This window comes from Musa acuminata, chromosome BXJ2-3 (assembly GCF_036884655.1).
Source record: "Musa acuminata AAA Group cultivar baxijiao chromosome BXJ2-3, Cavendish_Baxijiao_AAA, whole genome shotgun sequence".
In the NCBI taxonomy this organism is placed as follows: domain Eukaryota; kingdom Viridiplantae; phylum Streptophyta; class Magnoliopsida; order Zingiberales; family Musaceae; genus Musa; species Musa acuminata.
In genome coordinates this window covers 929,758-947,404 of record NC_088340.1, presented here as the reverse complement: position 1 = coordinate 947,404, position 17,647 = coordinate 929,758, and the positions used below count along the sequence as shown (strand labels likewise).

Below are 17,647 nucleotides of genomic sequence, written 5' to 3'. Positions count from 1 at the left end.
TTCTCTCTCTGTCTCACTTGTGAGAGAGAGAGAGAGAGAGAGAGAGAGAAATATTTGGGGGAGAAGAAATTGATATGGGAAAGGGCAAATAATGGCGATAAGAGGGCAAGTCATCGAAAATGATAGGTAAAAGGAGAGTAGAAGTGATGTAAATTACGACTGTCATCCCATGTATCATGTGAATGTTATATAGTTAATGCACCGAGGGATAAAAAATTGATGAAATTTTGAATATATATATATATATATATATATATATATATATATATATATATGAGAAAAATAATAATAATAATAATAATAATTTATAAATTTTAAAAATTAAGGAATTGGATTCTGTTTGAATTAATATGGACTCAAATGATTCAATTAGATATATTTAGTTAGAAAAGATTTATTATTGAGATTATACTTAAAATATTTATTTAAAGTATGATAGACTGTTTGATTGAGATCGGGAATAGTTATACACATTATTTAACTATCAATAAGTCATGAAAAAAATCATATGTCGATCTTAGAAATACAAGTACTATATGATTAATATAATAGAATCAAGTTAGTGTTACGTCATTAACTTTGAACCCCACGTGTTGAATGAGATTAGGGTATTTATCGAATGAGAATGATATATCGATCGAATGAGAATTACGTGTCTACGATATGTCATGGAATGTCATAATTATTTGAGTATTAATTACGAATAACAGAAAACACACTAATGTAAGCATTTGTATAAATCCATGCATACATACATATATACGCCCAACTTCGTAAGGCAAATGTGAAATTTTGTAAAGAAAAATAATTAGAGAGATGGATGAGAAAGAAATGCATAAGGATGGATATGGATGTCCACAAAAAGTCCAGAAGAGGGGTAGAATGGGAAATGGATTCTCAGGTGTATTTAAGTTGCAGGACTCGCTCTCTTGCTTTGGGTTCTCTGGTAAGAAACACCACACCACACCACTCCCTCTCTCTCTTGCTTCGTCCTCAGCTCCCCTGATCTGCTCCTCGTCCCTTCCTTCGCTTCAACACATCCAAGTCCAACCTTGTAAGTCTCCTCCTCCTCTCCTCCTTCCGCTGCTCGGTTTTCTGCTCGCCATGCCTTTGGGTTTTACTCGCGTTCTTTGTCTCTTCAGATTGGGAAAGGAGAGAGGAGGTTTCGGAGTCCATAAGAAAGCTGCCGCCTTTCTCGTTGGTCTAATCCTTTTCTTCTTGGTTTTTGGATTCCTCTGTCTCTGGTGGGTCGTGCTTCCTTTATCGGATTTCCTTCAGTTTGATTCATCCCTCCTCTTCTCATGCCTTCTTCAGATTTATGGATATGTTACCCTTCTTCTCTCTTTTTTTTCGTTGTTGTGGTCATTTGGTGCTTTGTTACGGTGAAAGCTCCCTCCATTTTCGAAAATTTTGAAATTTTGGTGACGTTTTGGTTGCTGCCCTGCTCATGGTCGATTGGATTTTGATTAGTATTTTCCTTCTCAATTTCTCTCTGTGTGGTTCGATAACGAAGACATTTTTGTTGTGCTTCTCTACTGCAATCTGTTTGGCTTGGTCTCTTTTTCTGAGTATTTATAGATGTTCATAGTGTTCTTGATCTTATTTTAACGATACTAATAGAAAGCTGTTTTACATTGTAAAGGTAACTTGTTTCGTCATTATGGGGTTGGTTGGTTGCACCCAATTCTTTTCATGATTCTCATGATCTTTTCTTGGGTTCTGAAGACACATCAAGTTGGCTTCTTAATTTAATTTCGTCTTTTCTTGAAGTTCCAGAAGAATGGGAGACCATCTTGCTTTATTAGTGGACCATCTCCTTACTGAGTCAACGCTCGAGGCGGCTATTGGAGGTCAGAAGCACGACCAGATTGCCTCCGATTCAGCGCCTTTGGAAGATCCAGGCAAAGAGTTTACTAGGAAGAGAAACATCAGAGACAGGAGCTGTGTTGGAAAGTTAGTTGAATGCCGAATTTGTCAAGAAGAAGAAGAAGATTACAACATGGAGATCCCTTGTTCATGTTGTGGCAGCTTGAAGGTAAAGGAAGCTCTCTCTCTTTCTCTCTCTTTTTCTTTTTTTTCCTTTCCAATTTCCTTTATATTGTTTATCACTTTGGGTTTTATTTTTGCTGATGATGATGCCTTGGTTTTGGGGATTTTACTTGTGCGGGGACATGAAAAATGTGCATTTATCTGTTTCCATTAACTTGGTGTTTACATCTTAAATCAGTAACTTGGTTTCTGACCTAAATTCCTATGATTTTGCCATCCTTATATAAAGAAGGAAACTTGTGTACCTTGAGTCAAGCAGTTAAAGTAAACTGGTCGATCAGTTCTAGCCTACAAACTAACTGTAGCTCATAACTATGATTCATTAGACGTATGAAAGAAACTAGTACTTTTAACGGCCTAAAGATTTGATTTGTGTGTATTCTATGCCAGCATCTCTGACATGTTAGTAGTGAGGTGATTCGTTTAGTTTGGTCTTACTGATTAACTACGAAGTATTTAGTGATTGGAGGAACCATTGCAAAACTTCAAACTGTTAGCCGGCGAGAGAGATTTTTGGGCACTTTCTAGATTATCCTATTATGTCATCAAAATATACACAGATTTGCTTTGAGTTGATTCACTATAAAGCTATGAAAATGTTCAATTGCAAGGTGAAGAATCTGAGAACCAACCAGAATCAGTTCATACTTAAATCATTACAACATCCTTTGCTAATCCAATTCAGGCGTAACCTTATGGAATACATTTTGTAAGTTAACGAAATTGCAATTAATTAGGAATCCGTAGAATGGTCAGTATCCATCATTGACGGTGCATAATTTTAGTTCTGTATCTGTTTGGCAGAGATGATTGCACAATGCTTTTCTCCACCTCCCTCAGATATGTCCTCCATTGTGTTTTGACCTTTTCATTTCATCCAGTGTTGCTTCAGTCTTTAAGACTTCTAATATTTGAAGTTTGGATATATCTGGTATCTCTTAACCTAGTGATGGAAATTGCACTAACGATGGAAGATGGTGTGTCCCTTTCTTTTCTTTTTTTTTGAGGAAATGGTCTTGTCCTATCTTAGTGCTAATTTTCTGTATTATGCAGTTTAAGCCTTGTCTCCTAATTTTTGTCTATGATCTCAGTTCAACTTTACTAGTAAATTGTGCGGTACAAGTACGTTAGTCTTTGTGCTCCAGAAGTAATCAGTTCACTTACTTATTTACTTCTTGCCGTATATTTTCTTCTCATACTTTGTGCTGGATTCTGTAACATAATTTACATAAATAATAACAGTTAACTGGATCTTTTCCTTTACTTTCAGTATGCTCACCGTGAATGTGTTCAAAGATGGTGTAACGAAAAGGGTGACACAGTTTGCGAGATTTGCTTGCAGGTGATTCTTTTTCTGGCCCGATAATTCTCTTGACCTCAACATCCCATAACCACCATGGTGAAAGCTTGTCCAACACGCAATTGAGGCTCACTCATTAAGTGGTCATGTTTGCCAGATCACATGCTGATTGTTTCATCTACAAATGTATTTTGATGTAGCATCTGCATTGTGATAGTTTCTTTTCTTTTAATATTGCCTCTGTAGATTCTAATTCTTATCACTCATATTCAGCAATTCAAGCCAGGTTATACTGCTCCCCAAAAGTTGTTTCAGTATGGGAGTATCCCGATGAACTTCAGGTATCCTTTTCACTGTACCCTCTGTGTCACCGTTTCTTTGCTTCCTCGTTGATTAGACTTCAAGTTGAGGAATAGCCTTCCTTTCTATAGGGAGAATGTTGCATATTCCTTTCCTAATTTGCATTGATGAGAGCTTCATACACTGAGCCTCCCTTCCTAAGTACATTCTGTGTTTGGGTACTGTTTCTAGGGATATTGGGCAATTTAGAGTTTCAACATTTTCAATTTGAATTGCTGATAGTGTTAAAATGCTTCTCAGAGGAAATTGGGAGATTACCAGACAGGACCTGAATGATTCTCAAATCTTAACGTTGTATCCATCAGAACGTGATGTTATGCATCCTCATGATGATGATTATTCAGCTTTAGGCATGAGAACCACAGTTTGCTGCCAGTCAGTAGCCATAATAGTGAGTTCCTTTCTATTCAAGAAGCACTTCTGTAGAGGAACTTCTGAGTCACAATTTTGTCTTCTCATGCTTCATGTAATTTGATAGAATGTGTTACACACTTTTGTTTCTATCCAGTTCATGGTTCTTTTGGTTCTTCGCCACACTCTTCCTCTCGCCATCAGTGGTGCTGAGCAGTACTCATTCACTTTATTCTCAGTAAAACTCTAAACTAAGAAGTTTGCGATAATGTTCTTTCAATGTAGTTGCCTAGTTGTTAGCTTCTGAAGCTCTGCGTGATGTACTTGTTTATGTATACATATATGGAAATAAAGCTACTGGTGTTGAGGACTGCTGGAATACTTGTACCGGTCTTTGTTTTGATCAGAACAATTAGGACATTTCATCAGTGCCAGCACCAACAGGTATGTTTTCCTCAGTGGCTCTAGAAATGCAAGACAATGTCTGTTCTTCTCTGATTATTTTGGGAAAAAAGTCGATGCAGGGAACTCGGGAAGTATCTGATCGAGCTGAAGGAACGCACGAGCTTAGTTCCTGGCAGCTGGTGCAATCTCAACCACATCGCATTCAAGTGCACTGACTTGCATAGAGGTGAAGACTAAAAGGGCGAAGAATAATTCCACCGTCTCGCTTGGTGACACAAAAAAAGGTGAAATAATGGAAGATGAGAGAAGGAAAAGTGGAGGTGAACCAAAATTGATGCTTCGGCCGGCATGGGTATGCAGCCTGCTGCTCTGTACATAATGTGGTAATAGTATATTTGCTCTCAAAATGCTTGAAAATATTGACCATAGTTGGATCACTCTATCCAAAGCCACTCACTTCACAATTGCCATGAATGAAGGGAGAAGTGGTTGCGCCACAAGTACTGAAATGGATGCCATGATGTAAAAGGAGATTCCAATTGACATGTTTGACATACTTATGTTGTATGTCATGGTGTAAAAGGAAAAAAACTCATGTTTATGTTGATGGATATTTATTTATGAGCATAAATAATGATTTTTTTTTTCTTTGGAGCATGGAAAGAGGGTCACCCTTGCAGAATCTGAAGGTGCATGAAACAAATTTATCTGTGTGGATGTCATGATTGAAATGCAAACTACTTTAGTTTCCTTGACAAACTTCCCATGTAAGATTTATATGCTTACTTCTTGTAATATTTTTGTATTTATTAAAAACTACCCATAATTCACATTGTATTATTAAAAAATGAATAAAACATCATCTGAAATGGATATTTGAATATCCATTTTTGGCAAAACCTATGATCCCATAGGTGTTGAACACAGGAAGAAATAGTAGGCAATGTGTTTGGAGTTTGCAGCATTCTTGGAACTTAAAAGGCCCAACTGGAAGCAACCAGAAAATAATTAGAGCAGTGATAATAATCTAGTAATTAGAGAAACTGGATTATTATCATTGCTATAATTATTTCCCAGAAGGTACCTACAAATCATGCTTCAAATTCAACACATCTGTTACTACTTCTCCATGAGTTGATTATATGGTTTCATAGGTTCTGTAAGAATCGATATGAACATCCACTTTAAGTTATTCACTTTTTTAAATAATACATCTATTTTTTGTTACTTATTTTGAGTATATATACATATATAAAATCGTGTGTTCCTAAAAAAAAAATTTAGAACAACTTTCAACAATAATAAAAAAAAAGAAATATCAAAACGGATGATACAAAACATGGTAATATGTAGATTATTAAGAACAACAAGTAATGCATTAAAGAACGTTAAAAATATATAATATAAATTGTCTGATAGATTATATTTATATGTGTAACATCACATATGCATCATGATTGACAAGTAGAATTTGTGATGTTTTGAGATGATTTAACTCTTTCAACAACCGATAGAGAGGAATCACATTAAACTCCAATGGTGGTGACGTCGACACCATTGGATAATAAATATATCTCACCGAAACAGTTGGGAGAGTGGTTAATATCTCACCCCACCGACGGTGACGACGACACATCCGACCTATCTCCGCCAGCGAGGATTCACCTTACCACCGGTCTGGCCTGTTTGACCCGGCTGCGCAAGCACAGGGATAGCTGAACCGGGAATGATTTGGTTCGGGCGCATGAACCTGGGCTTGGACCCGCTCAGCACAGTGCCAAGACCGGACCGTAAAGTTGGCGGCAGCTTCACTCAGCTCGACTGCACAGGCTGGGCTTCAGTGGTTCAGGTTGGGTTCAGCGAGTCAGAATTAATTGACTCGGTTTCACCGTAAATCACATCGAGTTCGAACCAGCTCGAGTCTAGATCGGGATTGGACTCAACATGGCTAATCCGGCTGGACCATTCATGACCGCCGCATCCGGATCCGGTTCACACAGACAGACTGGGTCACCCACTCTGGCTCGCCGCAGTACGCCGACATGGCAACTCGGTTTGCGTGGTAGTGGATTCCATCATCTCATAGCGATCCTCGCACAAACTCTTCGCTTTCCTTCCGCCGTCCACGAAGAACAGAGGAGAATAGGAACGAAGAATCGCGATTAAATAACAGCACTTGTAGGCTTGAGGAGGAAGGGGTTGGAACTATGGCCGCCGACAGCAGGTAGGGGCCTGCTTCTAATAAAATCAATGCCTGTTCCTCTTGGTTAGCTCAGTAGAGAGCTCTCTCCTCCTCCTCCTCCTCCTCCTCCAAGGATGCATGCATCATCTGTGTCGTGACCACCGTTACCTGCTTTTCCCATCTGCCATGAGTGCCTCGAGTATACTCTTGTTTTGTTCCGTGGAGGCATGCCAATAAATTCTTCTTCCAGGACTGGTGGACGACCTCAACATGTGAGCTCTTTTATTTCTGATTTAGACATGTAGCATATGTTATTGGTGAAGCTTCCGTTTTCTTGGCAGGGGCAGCCCATGTGTGACCTGTAAGAGCAAGCTGGAGGACTCGTCTCTTGCCACTGAATCAAGTCGTGCGGTTGCCTTTGGTCCTCCGAAACGTGTTCTTCATTGCTGTTTGTTCAGGCAAAGCACGGACACAAACCAAGAAGAAGGGTGGAGGATTCCCGAGACAGACCCTTCTTCCATGGTAAATCTTTTCTTTTTTGTCTTTTATGCTTCGAAGTTTCAAGGTAATGGATTAGATCTGAGCAGTAAAAGATTAGGGAAAACGACGTCCCAACGAAGCCTACTTATGATGATTCCAGGCACGGCAGAATGACGTACAGTGGCCTGTGGGGGCGCTCGATCATGACAGGAGCGAGGGGTGCGTTCCCCATGCATTGAAGCTTAGAAAAGTTACTCATGGTTTCCGTCCAAGATTGAGCTGCAAAACTCGGTTTGACCGTGAAGGATGACTTCATTTTTTTGGTAATCCACTCGATCATTTCCTTCTTCGCCCATTTCGAGCAGAAGATTGACCCTACTCTTTGTTCCTGTCTTCGCACGAGGTACTGCCTCTCTTTATGAGAACAAAACAAGCGCACTACTCACGTTTTAACGAATCTGCTTTTCTGGAAGTCAATGTGTTCGCTCACACAATTGGTGGGGATGAAAGTGTGATCACTGCATTGAACTCCATTACGGCATCCAGAGATAATCCAAGTCGACATCATGGTGCCAGCAGTTCACATTCCCCAAGAACGGAAGCAGTGAGTGGGGGAGTCGGAACATCCTGCTGCTACGTTGTTTTTACTTGGTGACTTGCCGGAGATTATAACCCTCGATCACTGCAAGTCACCGCCAGAAATCACACAAACACGGAGTCGGCTAATAAATATGCTCAGATCCAGCAGATCTGCACGCCCATGCTCTTCAGTGAGGAGGAGAAACTTCGAGCTGGAGGCCAATTCATCCTACAGGAGTACTATAGCCTGTCCTTTTCTGGTTGTCCCCATGAATGACTACATCTCCGATCTGATCGTTTGAGAACGAGATCAGAATAGTTGCAACGAGGTAAAAGTCGTTCCGTGTCCAATCATCTCTTATCAGTTCCTCTGTCCAATAGCATTTCAAGTCTTCCTTGAAGCGATAAAGAGAGAGAGCGAGCGAGCGAGCTCAATCGTTAGTTCATCATACTTCGATCCATGAGCAGCAGGGTGATTTCCAGGTAGAACGTCCGCCGCAGGCGATACAGAAGATGGGGTATCATAAGATCTTGGCGAAGAAACTGGGGCAGATGGAGGCGAGGAAGCTCGGGTTGCCTTTGCTTCTAGGATTCTGCGTCGGAGTATTGACCTGTGTCGTCGTCATGTCAGTATCCACAAGTGAGTCCTCACTCTTGCCTTTCCTTCATCTCTGTGTACGTCGAATGTCATCATGTGTCGGCAAATTGTTTGAGGTCTCTTCCTTCTCAAATCTTCTTCTGATTGTTTTGCAGTCGAACAGCAGTTATCCCTGTTCTACGGAGTTTGGGTTCATCCTGCAGAAGAAATTAGTCGTGATCCACAGATATCAGGTAAAGAAAAGGTCTCGCTACGTTGTAATGGTAGGCTGTCTTGCTTCATCACTGCGCTTCCGTTGCTAATGTCTCCGAGTCATCGCTGAGAAGACGCAGGAATTAGCCCAAACAGTAGCGTGGTCGTCAGAACCAAGCAGAACTCGCCATCAACCATGTTAAACAATGCTGCTTCTACGGGACTGATTCAGCAGAACACTCTGCGGTTGGGTGAGTCTCCTATTTAGCCACCCATGAGAAGTCACGAACAAACGCCGGCCGTGTTCAGGACTTGAAACTAACGTGATCTGACTTTCTTCTCCTTCTGCTCTGCAGAGCATGGAAAAGGGGCGGAGAGAGATCGAGGAAAAGATGCCGACGAGAGGGTCCAACGCCACAGTTCATCCACCACGAAGTTGTCAAGTCCAAAAGTAGAAATAATTGAATCTAAACCGCCAGGTAATCATCAACTCATTCATGTTCGCTAAATCCACAGAGTTCTGTGTCCATGAGTCCGTTACTGTAAGCTTTTTGTTCGGAGCACCGGCGTGTTTGCTGTAGATGGAACGATGAAGGGTATGAAAGCCCGAGAGAAGCCAGTCTGCGATCTCTCGAATTATAGAACCGACGTCTGCGAAATGGACGGCGACGTTCGAGTTCATGGGAAATCTTCCTCTGTAGTTCTCGTGACCGATCACCGATCCCAGGATCCCGGCGTCCAGTCATCGTGGCGGATCAAGCCTTACGCTCGCAAGTTTGACAAGGCTGCGATGGAGCACATCGGCGAGGTTTCAGTGAGATCGTCGACTAGCCTCGGCGACGTCCCTCGCTGCACCGTCAATCACAGCGTCCCCGCCATCGTCTTCGCCATCGGCGGCTACTCCGGGAACTACTACCATGACTTCACCGACGTGCTGATTCCCCTGTTCATAACGTCGCGACAGTTCGACGGAGAAGTGCAGTTCCTCATCGCGACGCAAAAGTTCTGGTGGATCGGCAAGTACAAACCGGTCCTGAGGCAGCTGTCGCGCCACGAGATCATCTTCTTGGACGACGACGATCAGGTCCGTTGCTTCCGGCACGTTGTGGTCGGTCTGCACAGCCACAAGCCCATGTCCATCGACCCCGCGAGAGCTCCCAACGGGTACTCCATGGTGGACTTCACCAAGCTCATGAGGTCCGCCTACTCGCTGGAGAGGGACTCCCCGATCAGGCTGGGGGAGAGCCCGACCGCGAAGCCGAGGCTGCTGCTGATATCGAGGAACGGGACACGGAGATTCGTCAACTTCGAGGAGATCGTGCGGGCGGCCGAGAAGCTGGACTACGAGGTGGTGGTGGCGGAGGCAGGAACGCGGACTAATGTGGCCAGCTTCACCTGGGTGGTGAACTCCTGCGACGTGATGGTGGGCGTGCACGGCGCCGGGCTCACCAACTTCGTCTTCCTGCCCACCAACGCCGTCATCATCCAGATCGTCCCCTACGGCAACCTGCAGAACATCTCGCGGTCCTGCTTCAAGGACTCCACCGAGGATGCGCAGCTGCACTACCTGGAATACTGCATCGGCGTGGAGGAGAGCAGTCTGACAGAGCAGTACCCGAGAGACCACCCGGTGTTCAGAGACCCCAAGTCCATCCACAGGCTGGGATGGAAGAAGATGGCGGACGTGTACTTGGATCACCAGGATGTGAAGCTGGACATGGAGAGGTTTGAGCCACTTCTGCTTAAAGCTCGACATCTCCTCCATCATCGGCATCGTCATCATCACCAGCGACAGTAGCATGTCAGAGGCATCGTTGGATTTCTTTTCCGTCCCTCTTTTGGATTAAATTATACTGATAAAATGATAAATTATATTACGATGAAGGAGATGGAAAGATTATTTAGGTGGTAGGTAGGCAGGCATCCAGCTGCGAAGTGGGGTCAACGCTGACGCGACCATCGAATGGTCCAGTCAGTGAATGAGGTCGACTACAATAAAATGCTTTCATGAATCAACCTACTGAATTCACATCGTGTCCAAAGATAGCTGGTTGATGTCGACCGAATTTTTGGTAAAACAATGTCACGTGATGTTGTCGAAGACCAGAATCTTTCCTTCATCATCATCGTTGATGTCCGACGACGACTATTGTGGATCGCAAACAAATAATCGATGAATAGTTAGTTATATATATATATATATTATGTATGATAAACACAATTTCATATTTGTTATGAAATATTACGTGCCAAAAAAACAAAAGGGAAATCATTAGTCGGTGTCGGATACCATTGACGTGGGGAAGGCCACTAATTAGAGGGAGGGAGTAAAAGGGGCATTTTCCAAGCCCAGCACAGGACTTGAGTTAGCACTGAACTTGACTCCAAGATTCCGGACAAAACAAGGATTGTCCGATGGCGGAGGCCCCAACCAGACTGACCACCTGAGTGCTTCCGATCGATCCACCGCACACTGCATTGCGTCTCAGCTCATGCAAGCTGTTCCTGCAGCCCCCCCCCCCCCCCCCCACTCGATGGAGTTAATGTGACATTCCGTCCATCCAGCTTTCGACAAAAGTTGCTATTACTTCCTTCCCAGATTGGCGTTTAGTATGGGCAACTTGTGCTACATACGACATGTGCCCCCATGTCGTCCCTCCTTAATTAAAATGGTGGCGGTGGTGGTGGAGAAGAGCACGGCACAATATATGAGGCAGAATAATTAAGTTGGAAGGCTGAAGAAGAAGAAGAAGGAAGGCGAGCCACTCAACATTCCCCCGTTTGGTAGATGCTTTCTCTGGGGAAGACACAGGCCAAGTCATCTTCGCCTTTTTCCGACTCTACCAGCCGCCCGATATATGTATATATAGTGCTCACTCTTGCACTCGACCATCATCTCCCTCTCGCGATGGGTCTCTCCAATCATCTCCACGGCGTTTCCGGTGATTCTCTCCCCCTCCTCATCCTAGCCGCCGCCGCCTCTTCCCTCGTCCATCTCCGGTCGGTTCTTCTTCGCCTCCTCCCATTGTCCGCATCCGCTGCCGACCCCGAGCCGTCCCTCGGTTCTGGCCTCGTCGTCCTGGCGGACCACCTCCTCTCCGATCGGGCCTTCCCCTTCTACTACCCGGAGGAGCGGGGGGTGGGCCAGTGGCCTGCGCGCGCGGTGTGCCTCTGCGGCCTCGCCGACGGAGACCGCGTCCGGCGGCTTCCCTGCAGCCACGTCTTCCACAGGGAGTGCCTTGACGACTGGCTCCACCACCAGCTGAACCTGTCGTGCCTCCTGTGCCGCTCGCAGCTGGCCGAGCCGGACATCCGCGCCGCCGCCGAGCGCGGGATCGGGGCCCAGCTGGTCCATCGAAACTATGATCGATGATGCCGCGGTCACCGTTAAATATCTTATCATATAAAAACACCTCCTTGCTTTTATCCTTCATATAAAAATATCTTATCATATATATATATAATCAATCTTGTTCTTGATGTTCATTTAGAGGTTTTCAAGTAATCTGTTTTGGTCCTCTTAAAAAAAAAAAATCTTTTTATTACATTAAACATTATATTAAGAGCTCATTCAAAGGAATCGAATCTGCTTGAAGTAGATACATTCGGATCTCATTCACATATTTTGACTGGTTTCACCAAGTCCATCCTAAATCTACTTATAAGAAGTAGCAGATACATCACAAATGTGTCCGGTGATTCTTTATGCTCTCACATAAATTTCATAGATATAATCGAGTATTATTATCATTGTTTCAATAACACAACCGATCGAACAATCGTAGTTGGATTCTAAAAATTGTCGCAAAGACACTACGAGAAGACTAACAGAATCTAAACATGAGGAGCATGAGATAGATAGGCAATCCAGATTTCTTGCCGTGTATCGCGTAGCTTCAGAAGAATTTGGCGAAGGCATCGGTCAGAGTCCTGCTAGAGACCCAACATGCTTTCAGAAGCTTCAAAGCCTGCAACACCGAAAGAACATTCAAGAAGTCTATTTGAATTAGAAGAGCAAGAGATCACTAATTACTACCTCTGCTTCACCCAGTGTGACCGTCTCCTCCCTCAGGTTTTCGAAGTATACATCCTTGGAGAAGACGAGGTCCAACGCCTCCCGGCTGTTGAATGGCGACACATCCATTGTGTCTGTGATCAGAAACTTTCTTGGTCCTTTCATGTATGCTCCTCCGAGTTCTTTGCTTGGAAGCAGGGACTTGGGATTAACCGCAAACACCTTAGCTTCGACGCCCGTGACATCGCAGCTGATGCACGAGTTATCTTCCTCCACCCCCAAGAGCGACACAAGTACATCGCAGCTGAAACTGGAGGCCAGCTTCGGAGCTATGAGCTCCAGCTTGCAATTCTCCGACCTGATGTAGTCGCCCAGCTGCTCCACGCTTCGATACAGGTTATCGACGCTTCCGATGGAGGAGCTTCCGCCGGAGAGCCTTACCAAGGACCCTAAAGGAAGGGTGAGAAAGCTGAAGAGTAGGTCCACGAAATCTTCCCCTCCTTCCGCGTAGATCACGTCGTCGTTGGATTTGTCTCGGAGAAGCCTCACGACCATCTCCTTGGACTCGGAGGCCATGTCATTTCTGCAGGGGCGACCTCCTTCAGATATGTATGTCAGATCGATCACATCTTCGAAATCACTCGTGCTGCTCGTCTCCAGGAAAACATCGGTCAAGGGAGTCCTGGATACGAGTGATCTCTCCAGCAGCTTCAGAATCTATCGTGCCATGGAAGCAGATTGATTCAGCAGAGTGAAAGGTTTACGTAACTTTTACTGTGAGGAGACAAGGAGTACTCACCCGGCTTCTCCCAATCTTCACGAACCTCTCCTCCAGGCCGTTGCCATCTTGGATGCCATACCTTCGGAACACCGCTAAAGCATTCTCCACGGAGCTCTCCGCCACACGCAGGTCATCAGTAACCAAGAACATGGCGCCTCCTTTCACGAAAACCCCATCGACGCCATTGGCTCCGGAATGCTTCTTGCACAAGTGTACGTCTCGTTGCTGCACCATGATCCGTCCGCAGGCGCACAACGTGTCCGGAACGAGGCTGAACATCCCAGAGCCCTTGGGGGGGAATCCGCACTTGGGGCACGAGAAGAACTTTTGCGGCCACTTGTCGTCGGCTCTGAGCTTTAGGTTCTCGCAACGTCGGTGGGACGCGCTCACGGGGGAGAGCAGCATGGCTTTGCAGGCTCGGGTCTGCAGGTGCTCCGTGTCCAACTTCTCGACGCTCTGGTAGAGGTGATCCATGCAGCCGAGGGAGGCGCGCTTTCCAAGAAGGCGGACGACGGTGCCGGCGGGCAGCGTGAGGAAGCTCAGCAGTGTGTCCACGAAATCCTTGCTTGACTCTGCCAGCACGACGCGTTCGTGCTTCTCGTCCACGAGAAGCCTGACGTCGAGCTCCTCTTCCGCCATGGCTACTCCTGTCTGCACGTAATATTTGACACGAAGGTATATTTGAGTGAAAAGAATTAATTGTAAATATTATAGATACGTAAAAAATACACATAAATCATCATACAGGATTCAAAATTATTATTGATATGATGATTGTGTATTGAATGCTTGTTCACCATTTATCATCGCAAAATTATGATCTCCATATCTACAAGATTGCCTCTCTAATTTCTTCATCGGTTTATGGAATTGCAACTGTTATTTTTTATCAATACGAAAAAATTTAGACAGTTTATGGAATTAGATGTATAATTAAGAAACGAAAAAAATTATTATCAATACAAACAATTATTTCTGATGACGATTACACCAAAAGAAACTAATTTAGTCTTCTATTATCCTTCTTTAGAATATATGCAATTTAACTTCCATAAAATACTCTAAATAATAAATATTTTAGACATCTCCAAATACATTCAAAGATCCAAACAGAAATTATTAGTCTCCCAAACATCGAACCAGAATTAAAAGGAAAGAAAGAAAGAAAGAAATATAACACAGATCAGGTCATACCATACCATACCATACCATGATCTTTATAAACAATAAAAAAAAAAAAAAAAAATTTAAACATCTAATTGAAAACAAAAACAGGAAAATATTCTGATGAAGCCTTCGATGCAACCACCTTTTTTTACATAATTTTAAACATCATCGTCTAAAAGGTAAGAAACACTACATAAATGAAAATTAATTGTAAGTTCCTTTATATTTTATTTACTGCAAAAACAACTCATCATGTTAAACATCGTAATATATATGTATTTTCTTGGGATCATGACCAATATATATAAAAGCATAGACAGAGAGAGAGCGAGAGAGAGAGATAGATGAACCTTGAGGAGCTCCGGCCGGCCCGCTGCCTCTTTTCGAGGTTGGGAAGAATCCTACATATATGTGGATCGAAACATCGCCGAGTCGGAGAGGCTTTCACTTAATTTGGTATTATTATAGTCGAAGCGGAAGACGGAGTTAATTGCGGTTCTTGAAAGATTAAGGCGATCTGTGGGAATCATTGATTGATTGGGACGAGGAGGAAGCGTGATGGATTCATGTATCCACGAGAGACGTTAATTGACGATTACATCAAACGGAATCAGATCGTCCGTACAACAGTATATTTAAGTTAATTTCAAATTAAATTGTAACATAAACACAGCTATCGAATAATATACTAGCCTAAAATGTTTCATTTCTAATTAACAACAATGCATCTCTTACAAATCAATCTAATTTAAGTCTTAGATTCACAATATCCTAGTATAGCTTTCTTGAGCATTGCATCAAAAAAAAGGGATCCCATACATGTTTGTTTATGTTCTATAAGTTAATTTATAGAACATGCATTACATTAACAAGAGAAGAGGCTTCATATATGAGAGAAATGACAGCGACGAGTACGGGAGCTTCATGTACCAGATGGTAGGATGCATGAATGGAATCTGGTTGAAGCGTGTGTGTTCATCTCTGATGAGTAGAAGAAACTCAGCATTAGAAGCTTCCGAGTGTAATGTCTAGAATCAAACATGTCTCGAGGGGATGACCACAAGATTTATATTCATGGCCACTCGATCCAGGGTTGTGGAAGTGATGAGAAAGGAAGGAGGAACTCACATGGGATTCCCAGACTTCCGGCGTCCCTTTTGCTTCCAACTCTCCTCCATTCATTCTTTTCATGCCACCTAACGACTCCTCGCAAAGTTACATGCAACTGCTAAGTTGCATTTAATTCTGATCATATACAGAATCTCACCCACATGCACTTTAATTATATGAGGCGCGACTCGATGCATGCGTATATAACAACATGCAAGAACAGCACCACCACAAGTAGCAAATCACCTCTCCTCTCCCTTGTGTTACTCAGCAGATTTCACACCTCTTCATGTCCCTCGCAAAAGATCGTAATCGAGAAGGCTCACAAGTATGCCCGCTTGAGCTATTCGGTATGATGCTCCGAGAGGGAGAAACGTCTGATTCCTTCGGGAGCTACACTGGCAGTCTTCTTCCTTTCCTATCAGACCCTGGCAATTCGTCCAGCACTGCGTACGTGCATGGTACGATGAATTCCCCGCCCCAAGAAGTCCTCTCTTTCATCGACTGTAGAACCACCTCATCCGAACACTGGGCCTACTCCAACGCTTGGGTGCTTAGTTTCGAGCAAGGCGACGACGAGGGCGAATGCGCTGCCTGGATTGACGCCATGGGTCAGAATTGTCAGTTGAATCGCCCTGATATCACGCGTCGAACTGCCGATTCCGGGCCGATTCAGGAGCTGGAAAGCGGGTATGGTTCGGTAAGAAGCCCCGTGAAGGAGAAGCCCTGTGCAGCAGCTGCTGCTGTTGATGGCCTTCAAGAAAGCATGGAGCAAAAGCGCCCGCGCACGGTATTTGTAGATTTGATCATGCTGATACTTACCAAGGTAACCCGATTAATGAAGTGGTTGGTTTCATGGATTCAATGATGCAGTACGCATGTGACATGCAAAGTCCCAAGAAGCAGTGCGGTAATGCTAGGAAGACCAAAGACAAGTCTAGCCCATCCGAGGATCCTCATAGTATTGCAGCAAAGGTGTTCTCATTCATCTGCCCCGTCTCCATCGGGTTCAGTAATATGGCTTGATGGTCGAGAACATGACCGAGAATCAATCACTCGGAGGTAACTCGCAGATTAGGTCGACTAACAGATGCGTCCTTGTTGCAGAACCGGAGGGAACGGATCAGTGAGCGGCTCAAAGTTCTACAAGGCCTCGTTCCCGATGGCGCAAAGGTTTGTCCCCCTTCACATCTAATCGCGTTCCTAGTTCTGTTTCATGCACGGTTGTCTGATTAGCACTAATAGCTGCCGCATGTGTTCTCCATTAAAATCTACGTAGGTTGATTTGGTGACCATGCTAGAGAAAGCGATTAGCTACGTGAAGTTCCTTCAGTTGCAAGTGAAGGTAGCGAGATCAGACACTGATGTTTTCCTTCCGAACAATATTTTTCTTCGGCATGAAATAAATGAATGAGGCCTTTGAATCACTCCCATGCAGGTGTTGGCAACTGATGAGTTCTGGCCGGCGCAAGGGGGGAAAGCACCAGATGTTGGGCAACCAAAGGAAGCCATCGATGCCATCTTATCCTCTCACGGAGACAGGAACCGCAAGTGTAAGCAGTGACCAAAAACAGCCATGGTTTGAAGCTAGGAAGGACTTGTTCCCTTTCCCATTTCTTCCTCCCTTTTCATTTGTGACTCAGATGTAATGCTAACTGAATTCATCAGTGCAATGAATTTGGCCTTTTTGTCTACCTTGTCAATTTGTAGAGAAGAAGACTCCATTTTCTGCTGTGAAATTATTGGCAGCACAAGGATCCAAGCCGAGCTATTAGTGGAATAGAATAAGGATTTTATGTACAGTGTTGTCTCTAATCCACAAGAGCTAAATGTCAACTACTAAATGAAGGAATATATCGATTGGCTGACCTCCATCAATAAGGGTACGTAGCACGGGAGGTGCAGCAAGCAGTACCAGCGACAAACCATTTAATCCCTAGCTCAAGAACCAACAAAAGCAACACATGTTTCTTCTGGGGAACCGGCCACCGTGATTTGCGTCGTGTGGAGCTACAGACCACATGATCGATCGATCGATCGATCGATCGGATCAGCTTTCGAGCTGGTATATCGATCGT

General features: G+C 43.9%; 4 protein-coding genes and 1 long non-coding RNA gene across 10 annotated transcripts; 4 read left to right on the top strand and 1 right to left on the bottom strand.

The window, feature by feature from the left end:
- The first annotated feature begins 936 nt into the window (after positions 1-936).
- Positions 937-5,111, top strand: LOC135606738 (uncharacterized). Of its 5 annotated transcripts, none has more exons than XM_065097899.1 (9): positions 943-1,054; positions 1,143-1,244; positions 1,777-2,035; positions 3,320-3,391; positions 3,623-3,690; positions 3,950-4,100; positions 4,218-4,298; positions 4,415-4,504; positions 4,576-5,111. In XM_065097899.1, the coding sequence occupies exons 3-9, from the start codon at positions 1,781-1,783 to the stop codon at positions 4,678-4,680; spliced, it is 822 nt and encodes a 273-aa protein (XP_064953971.1). In that variant the 5' UTR covers positions 943-1,054; positions 1,143-1,244; positions 1,777-1,780; the 3' UTR covers positions 4,681-5,111. The 5 variants fall into 5 exon arrangements, with proteins under 5 accessions (XP_064953969.1, XP_064953972.1, XP_064953968.1 ...); XM_065097898.1 differs by having other exon boundaries at positions 1,771-2,035; XM_065097897.1 differs by lacking the exon at positions 1,143-1,244 and having other exon boundaries at positions 937-1,054.
- Positions 5,112-7,535: 2,424 nt separating this feature from the next.
- Positions 7,536-10,525, top strand: LOC135606737 (beta-1,2-xylosyltransferase XYXT1-like). Of its 2 annotated transcripts, none has more exons than XM_065097895.1 (5): positions 7,536-8,346; positions 8,460-8,537; positions 8,637-8,747; positions 8,853-8,975; positions 9,078-10,525. In XM_065097895.1, exons 1-5 carry the CDS (start codon positions 8,220-8,222, stop codon positions 10,292-10,294), a joined length of 1,656 nt encoding a protein of 551 aa, XP_064953967.1. In that variant the 5' UTR covers positions 7,536-8,219; the 3' UTR covers positions 10,295-10,525. The 2 variants fall into 2 exon arrangements, with proteins under 2 accessions (XP_064953967.1, XP_064953966.1); XM_065097894.1 differs by having other exon boundaries at positions 7,546-8,346; positions 8,631-8,747.
- An 879-nt stretch (positions 10,526-11,404) lies between these two features.
- On the top strand, positions 11,405-11,869 carry LOC103977221 (E3 ubiquitin-protein ligase RHA2A-like). The gene has a single exon (XM_018823431.2). The coding sequence runs from the start codon at positions 11,405-11,407 to the stop codon at positions 11,867-11,869; it is 465 nt and encodes a 154-aa protein (XP_018678976.2).
- A 218-nt stretch (positions 11,870-12,087) lies between these two features.
- On the bottom strand, positions 12,088-13,943 carry LOC135606382 (uncharacterized). The gene is made up of 3 exons (XM_065097404.1): positions 13,311-13,943; positions 12,533-13,228; positions 12,088-12,464 (listed from the first exon to the last, which is right to left on the bottom strand). The coding sequence occupies exons 1-3, from the start codon at positions 13,929-13,931 to the stop codon at positions 12,393-12,395; spliced, it is 1,389 nt and encodes a 462-aa protein (XP_064953476.1). The 5' UTR covers positions 13,932-13,943; the 3' UTR covers positions 12,088-12,392.
- Positions 13,944-16,356: 2,413 nt separating this feature from the next.
- On the top strand, positions 16,357-17,254 carry LOC135606381 (uncharacterized). The gene is made up of 3 exons (XR_010484810.1): positions 16,357-16,742; positions 16,849-16,914; positions 17,008-17,254. It is a non-coding gene; the product is annotated as an uncharacterized LOC135606381 (long non-coding RNA).
- Positions 17,255-17,647: the final 393 nt, after the last annotated feature.